The sequence below is a fragment of the Limulus polyphemus genome, unplaced genomic scaffold, assembly GCF_000517525.1.
Source record: "Limulus polyphemus unplaced genomic scaffold, Limulus_polyphemus-2.1.2 Scaffold7069, whole genome shotgun sequence".
In the NCBI taxonomy this organism is placed as follows: Eukaryota; Metazoa; Arthropoda; class Merostomata; order Xiphosura; family Limulidae; genus Limulus; species Limulus polyphemus.
Genome location: NW_013672679.1, coordinates 2,122 through 10,242, shown reverse-complemented (window position 1 = coordinate 10,242; position 8,121 = coordinate 2,122). Strand labels below are relative to the sequence as shown.

At 33.8% G+C, this 8,121-nt stretch overlaps 1 protein-coding gene across 1 annotated transcript in view; it reads right to left on the bottom strand.

Annotated features, from left to right (window-relative positions):
• LOC106474324 (short transient receptor potential channel 5-like) overlaps positions 1-6,158 on the bottom strand; it is a 16,515-nt gene extending 10,357 nt beyond the window's left edge. The window contains exons 1-6 of the mRNA XM_013935014.1: positions 6,071-6,158; positions 5,673-5,778; positions 5,367-5,586; positions 4,699-4,865; positions 4,184-4,412; positions 1,834-2,016 (exon numbers count right to left, since the gene is read on the bottom strand). Of these exons, the coding sequence (XP_013790468.1) occupies positions 1,834-2,016; positions 4,184-4,412; positions 4,699-4,865; positions 5,367-5,586; positions 5,673-5,778; positions 6,071-6,158 (993 nt within the window). The remainder of the gene's footprint in view (positions 1-1,833; positions 2,017-4,183; positions 4,413-4,698; positions 4,866-5,366; positions 5,587-5,672; positions 5,779-6,070) is intronic.
• Positions 6,159-8,121: the final 1,963 nt, after the last annotated feature.

The window sequence follows — 8,121 nt, the reverse complement described above, 5'->3', positions numbered from 1 at the left end:
CACAGATAGCTCTCGTGCAGCTTTGTGCGAAATTCAAAAACAAACAAAGCAATCAAAGCTACGAGACCTTCGTAGGAACGGCCCAGCGGATTGTCTAAAGGCTTATAACGCTAAAAAGCGAGTTTCGATACCCGTGGATGATATAGCATAATTGTGTATTTTTGTGCTTAACAACAAACAAACAAAATTATTGGGAACGTTTTACTCTCAATAATTCCAATTTTTTGTGATTGTACCTATAACAATGCGTTAAAGACTATCTTCAACCTCAATAATCAATAATTTTCTGTTCTCAAACTTTATGGTTTAGTTAAAGATTGTTACGTGAAACTCAACTTAATCATATCTTACATTTAAAAAAATATTTTTTATTTATTTTTGCATCTTCTTTTACGGTAAGTATGACTATAATATAATATAGACATTTCATACCTATTTTTACTATACTGAATTTCACAGAAATTTAGGAGAATCTTTCAAGTTAGCTTTATGAACATTTAATAGTTTTCAAATTACTAAATTAATTTTCAGTTTCATGCATCATCGGGTCTCAGATCTTACATTTTATGTAGTTGCATTTGAGAAGTTGAAAGCCATTTGTCATGCTTATCAAGAAGCATACTTGTCGCTATTGTTCTTCAATATGCCTCGCCAAGGTCATCAAAAATATTTTCACTCTTATATGTTTTCCATTGCAATTTTTCATTTAGCGCAAAAAGTAGAAACTAAGGAATAACTGGTGAATTACTATACTATGATATTTGTACGAATATAACTACTATTTCAAAATATATCTAATGTGTAATTTATATTAGCGCATATACATATAAAACATACAAAAGATCCGCTAGCTTCGTTTGTTAAAGCAGTTGATTCGTAAGACTCACGCGCTAGAACTAATACCAGCTTGTCGTCAAATCACTGTAAAGTTAACGTAATGTTGTGTATATGCGAACTGTCATATATATTTTGATATCGGGCTTAAGTTCTGAGTCAAGAGAACATTAGCGTGTGTTTCTGTTGCTGCCGTTGTTTCTTTTTGGTAATGAGGCATGAAAATTCGGCATTTTGTATATATATATTATTATTACTTATAAATGTGCCTCACGGGTGACTACTGTCCTATTCTCTTTCGTTACAGAAATGTCGTAGTATCTGGAACCAATGAAATATTATTTAAGAAACTGGTGTCAAAACAAGTGGCTAGAAACCAGAAAGTTACAAATATCTGTCTCTTTCTGAAAATTTCCAGAAGAATTCTTTGTCAAATACGAATTTGTGCTCTTAGTTTTCACAAAGATTATTCTGTTAAGAATAATAAGTAATATAGACATAGTGAAAATGTTCCGCTATGATATAAGTTATCAGTCATTGAATATTTCATTTGAGAGTTGCTTTACAACATAGTTATTTTATTTTATTTCACTATTAGGTTTATTGTGATTTTTTTTATTCAAACAGACTTATCATATTCCTGTTTGTTCAGGTGTAGCTGGAGTTACAGATTGTTGTATATAAATATATCTAGGAAGTTGTTGACTTTAGTAAATCGCTGATACAAATTTAAGATGAACAATGGGAAAATAACTTTTAACTGTGGATACGGGGATAAATGTTTCGCGGCCTGCCCTTCGCAATTTGGGGCTGTGAGTCCACTATATGAGAAACAATCGAATCCTACTAATCGGGCTGTCTAAGAGATCGCGGTGGGTGATATTGACTAGTTGCCTTCCCTCTAGTCTATCAGTTTAATATTAGGAATGTAGCTTTTCGCGCAACTATGCATAGTATTGATGTGTTACCTCCACACTAATAGTTAAATTTACAACTTACTTTTAGAGAGCATTGTATATTCTGAGTTTGTTCTCGTGGCAGTTTTCTGTGTTCAGAAATTTTGTTACCAATGAAGTCAACTAGTGGGATAAGGCTCAGTGGAGGGGGAATAGTTGAGGGGTAGTTGATGTATCTTAGCCATAAACGGGTACGGGAATACTTCCATTCTGTATCTGCATTGTCCTAAGAAAAAAGTGTGGCAATTATAATTTGTTATTGTGTTTTATATTTGAAATGCATGATTATGTTAAAATATTATATATATATGTTCAATTAAAAAAATCCGGGTTTCGATACCCGTGGTGGGCAAAGCAGAGCACCATTGTGCAGCTTTGTGCTTAATTACAAACAAACAATCAATAGAAACTATATAATTTTAGCTTTCTGGTTTGGCCTATTTAACGTGGATTGATGAGAATAGTTGTGCAAAACATTAGAATGAAATATGTTTATATTTAAATATTTAGACAGGTCGTGATATTAAGCCATATACATAAATTAGGTTTTAAGTAAAACAATATTGTAGCGAGGACTCAGATTAGCAATACCATAAGTAATTTCTGCTATGAACATTACGAATTGCTTCTATAAATTTCTCAATTAGTGCAATAGACGACGAGGCTGGAAGCATAAAATACACTTTTATCGAAAAAAAAATATCATAACTTTATATTGTTCTGTAAATCTTTTGCCAATATAACATTTACTTTTCGTCCGGATTCTCTATATCTATACGTCAACAGGACATGACCAAAATTTCAATGGTTCCTAAACTCCTTAAGTTTAAAAGTTACACACACAAAGTGTTAAAAAATAAAACTATTATTAGTCTAATTTAGGTGAGTAATGAGACGAATTACGGACAACACATGACATATATATCAAGAAATGAGGTGATCATGAATAAAACGTATAATATGTATTTCAAAATGCTTGTAAATTGTATTTTAAAAACATAAAATTACACTTATCATCATTATTTTAGGTTATTTGATATTTGTATACACAAATGTATGCAGACATCATGTTGTGATTACAACATAATGTTAATAATGAATAATGTGACTTTTTGATTAGCTTATTTAAGGGAAAAGGTAGGGCTAGTTCTGTCTGCAACACCATCTCTACGTCCAGAAAGGATGGTAATGATATTTATGTTAGGAAATTATAAGAACTTATAAATTAAAATAGAGAAGAATATAATAATATTCGAACTACATTATATATGCCATATCCAATGCCAACAATGTCTTTCGCCCAGTATCATGGTTTATAAGACTAGCTGGGATAGATAGATACAGTGTTAGTCGAGATGCTATTTATGTCATTAATTACTTGAAAAACAACTATTTCATTGTAAGCTAGAGGTTAGGTTACGTTTAATCTAGGGTAAGTATGTGTGTAATTTGCTACTACATCCTATTGTGATATATGAGTATATTTTATGTTTCCTACCTGCTTTAGTGATATATAGAAATTTTTGAAAATTTTAGTTTATTTGGTCTGTGTGCAGTTTTTTAATAAAAACGTGGTCCAGAAATTCGTTGAGACTGCCTTGTTCTTGTTGCTTTGTTCCTTTCTTTTCTATGGTACATAATGTCTATTCTGACCGAAAGGACGTTGCAGTAGCATATTACATCGGATTGAAAGGATAAGCAGTGTAATATCCTTTGCAGGCTGAGTTGAGACTATCTTAATGTAAAAGTTGGCTAATGCTGCGAAACGGCAAAGGTCACAAGTTGACACTATCAACTGGACAAAGAAATAGAGCTTATTTGTTGATTTCAGGTACACTTTCTTAGTTCAGAGTTCTACCTGGAGTTTTTCGAGTAAAGATATACTTTAAGATCATCGTATTTAGTTCGAGTTTATCCTGAGAGAAAGAAACACAAAATACGAAACCTTATAGCTCGAGCACTTTTACTAAATTCGACTATGCTCGTTATTTTACATACGCTAGGAAGACTCATTTAAGCTATCAGATTCAAAATGATTCTCCTTATTTCCTGGGCGAATTTTCTGTTATTAGCGGGTCTACCTACCTGATACTTGTCGGAACACCAATTTTGACCTGAAAATATCACACTGGTAAGGATATAATGAGGATTATTAGGTTAGGTAATGTTAAGTTTATTTTAATCTATTTAATCTAAGCTAGGTATGTTTGAATGTTGCCACAACGTACTGGTAGGATGAATTGAGGATTATTAGGCTAAGCAATACTAGGGTTAGTTTAATGTAGTTAAGTATGTCTTTAACTTCACCTTTACGTCTGACAGGATAGTGAGGATTGTTAGTTTAGGTAATGTTAGAGGTAGTTAAGTCTAGGCTAGCTATGTCTGTAACTTGCCACTACGTCCTGATAAGATGTAGTGAGGATGGCGATGAGAACGTTGATAAGAGCAATACCGATGATGAGATGATACAGACTATACAAAAAATGACCAACTCCTTCTGTGAATAGATGGTGTCTGATGGTTTTTCCCCCAGTTTCAAGGTTAGATATGATTACGTCAGCTGCTTCCACTGGGGACATTCCGAACAAGGCCCAAAATAAAGTTTTCACAGAATAGTCAAACCTAAATTTGGGTGTAAAATGCAAGCTTGTAAAAATATCTTTATGACATAAATAGTTCATATCAACGGAAGAGTGTGAGAGTATATATATATATACAAACATAGAGACAGATATGGAGATGGATGGATAGTTACATGTGTATTGAGATAAAATTCTACGACTATTAAATATTATTAATCATTTCATGCTCATTGTACATCGTATGATATTACTATAGAATTGTGAATATTATCACGACGCCCACAATCTAATATCTTAAATAAGAGTAAATATAATTCATTTTTTACCTAACAAAAGAAGACAGTTGTGCTTTCTTGTGTTTATTTTCATCAATCTGCACCATGCCATTGTAGTACTGGTACAGCCGGGTCATACCAGTAGCAAAAGACAATATTATAATAAATGCTACCGACAGGAATGATACAATGTCAAAAGACATACGTTCCAGAGATATCTAAATAATAATAATAAATAAAAATATAGTATAAAATAAAGCATCCCAAGCATGTTTTGTCACTACAGACTAATTTATGTCTGTTTAATAATATAATGAAATTTGTCCAAAAGAAGTCCTTAAAATATCATTTCAGTATATCTGAGGACTATGAAATGCAACCACATCTAACGCCTCGATGAACCAAAAGAGGGCAAGTAAAGTGTAACCTAAATGTTATTCACTTGAGATATATCCGTTAACTGATGAAGGTTGGTAGCTATTTGAGTATTCCTATGACGTGATAATTGGTTATGTGTACTGAATTGTGCTCTGTTTGGAAGACTACATAGTTAAAATGGAAATATCATTAACACTGTATTTAATCTTGTATTTTTTTTTCAAATAGAAATTAAAAATACACCACATAAAGTTCTAGTTTTATAAAAATATTATCAACCAGCTTTGGTTCTAAGTAATGCAAGATTTTTTCAGATGGATTTGTAAGTTTTGTCTAAATACCTGATATGGACCAATTGTTGCACTTTGTTGTAAAAAATACAGTATGCGACCAAATGCCATGACACTAGCGATAGCCAACAACCCTTCGTGGATTAAGGTAGCATCAAAACTTGGCCATGCTTTTCTTTCTTCAGTATTGGGATAGTGCTGAACATCTAAGTAGGCCTTTCCCCAGAACAGAAACGTCATTAAGAAGACAACATGAGTGAGCAGGTCATACCTGTTAATTAAACATAGACAGGTGAGTCATTAACCAGACCTATGTGATCGATTTTACAAATCTACTAAGAAAACCTGATTCCTTACCAGTTCCAAATGAAACTGAAGTAACGACGAGCTCCAATGGACATTAAAGTAAGAATGCTGTGACAAATGAACCCAATAATCCAGATAACAATCACCCACTCCAGTCCTGCAAGGAAGAGCATCATCATGTATTAGATTACTCATATAAACTACTAAATATTTTTCTAAAATACAAATTTCGTGTTAATGAGAAAGCATGCAAGACATTATATTTTTAGCACGATAGGTTAATACAACAGAGAAATGTTTTAAGTGTATCACAAAAATACACTGTTAAAATCTTCTAGCCGTAATAAATTAAAGTAAACGTTTTAACATTTTTCAAGTTTAAAATAAAATCTAAGAAAATCTAAGAATCTTAAAAAGATCTTTTCGTAATAAAAAAAAGTTACACTTACCAGTCTTAGGTGGTCCTCGGTACTGACGGGACTTGTCTAGGTTAATTAGCATGAAGACGAAAAATACAAACAGTACATGGGAAGTCATTTCGTTCAAGTACTTGCTGATAGGTGTTCTCAACTTTTTTGCCGTGGTCGAATTTGCACAGGAAAGGAGTACAAAGAGAAGGAACGGGAAGAAAATAATTCGTGCTACAAGGTGTAAACCTTTTTCAAATATGGAGAGATGAGGCCACGTGAACCACTCGTCTAACCATTCCTGACAAACTAAATGCTGGACTTTACTGTATGCTACAAACTATGAGGAAAAGGTAAATGGAAGTGAATGTAAGATATGTTCATAAGTTACAAGTACTACTATGAAAATATTGACCGCCAGTAAATGATAGTTCTAGAATATTTTAAGTGGCGGTCTTAGTATGATGCTTATTTTTGATAATATTATATACACATCTAACAGATAATAGGAATATATCAAATACACTAAATGTGAATAACATTTGACGAGAATATTAACTTGTTCATGAATAAAATACACAATCATTTGTTTTATATGTAACGACATCACCCTACATTGTGCTCCATGCAAAAGCTGCACTAAATTTGATGTGCATCATATATGTCAAGAAAAAATTTAATCTCCCAACTGCTAGTACTAAACTAGCTCATGTTAATTTAAAGGAGTGTGGCATTACCCCATCTAATCATGCTTAATCACAAGCACAGTTGTTGCACAGGCCTCTAACTTTCACTTAGAATTACGACTCAACCAAAAATGAATGACCTTAATGTAAATGTACTGTTACGACAGCGGAGTCACGTGACGCTGGTAACACGTGATGAGATTCTAGAAGGATCGGGGAACCTCATGAATGTCCCAGCGTTTGCTAGACGCCCTCTTTTTTAGTATATAAGCCGGCAGATAAATTGACATAGGGACAGATAATTGAGTCAAGCCTTAAGTAAAGTGTGTAAATCGCTGTGAATTATAGCTAAGTTAAAGTGACTGTGGAAATTAAGTGTATTACAAAGTTTGTATCGAGAAAGAATAAACTAGTTTTAATTAAGAAAGGACTTATATCGCTGAAGTTTCTTGGAAAGAATTTTTACAGGAAATTAATAAACCAGAGACATAACAAATTGGTGTCAGAAAGTGGGACCGATAAGAAAAAAGATGGAAACGAGAAGTGTCAAATCAAACTACGACTTAGGAGATTCGATAGCAGCAATACAAGAAGAACGAGAAAATAAACAAGAAAAGCAGTTCACCTCATACTCCATCCCAAGAAATGCCACTTGTTCCAGAAAGAGGTGCTTTACTTCGGTCACATTGTAAGTGAGCATGGTGTGCGAACTAATCCTGACAAGGTGAAAGCAGTGCGTGATTGGCCAATACCAGACAATGTGGGAGAGTTAAGAAGTTTCTTGGGACTCTGTACCTATTACCGGAAGTTTGTGAAGGACTTTGCAACTATAGCTGCTCCACTACATGATTTGACTAAAAAAGGCCAAAAGTTCGAATGAATAGTTTCTTACCAGCATGCTTTCAAGACATTGAAAGAAAAATTGGCCTCAGCTCCACTTTTAAAGCTTCGAATTCCCTCACTGCCGTACATACTGGATTGTGATGCTAGTAATGTCGGAATTGGAGGAGTGTTGTCTCAGAAAGTGAGCGAAAACGAACATGTGGTGGCCTACTTTAGTGGGGTCCTGAGTAGACCAGAGAGGAACTACTGTGTAACATGGAGGGAACTTCTTGCTATAGTAAAGAGTCTGACATATTTCCATCCTTACCTCTATGGGGCTAGGTTTACCATCAGTATAGACCATGCTGCATTACGCTGGTTAAAATCGTTAAAGAACCCAGAAGTACAACTGGCATGTTGGATTGGAAAGACAGACCAGTATAATTATGATATTGAATACAGAGAAGGAAAATCACATGGAAATGCTGATGGAATGAACCGAAGACCCTGCAAAAATGACTGCAGACATTGCTGCAAAAGAGAGGTTGAACTAACCAGGTGCCATCAAACTGAAGTTAAGCAGAC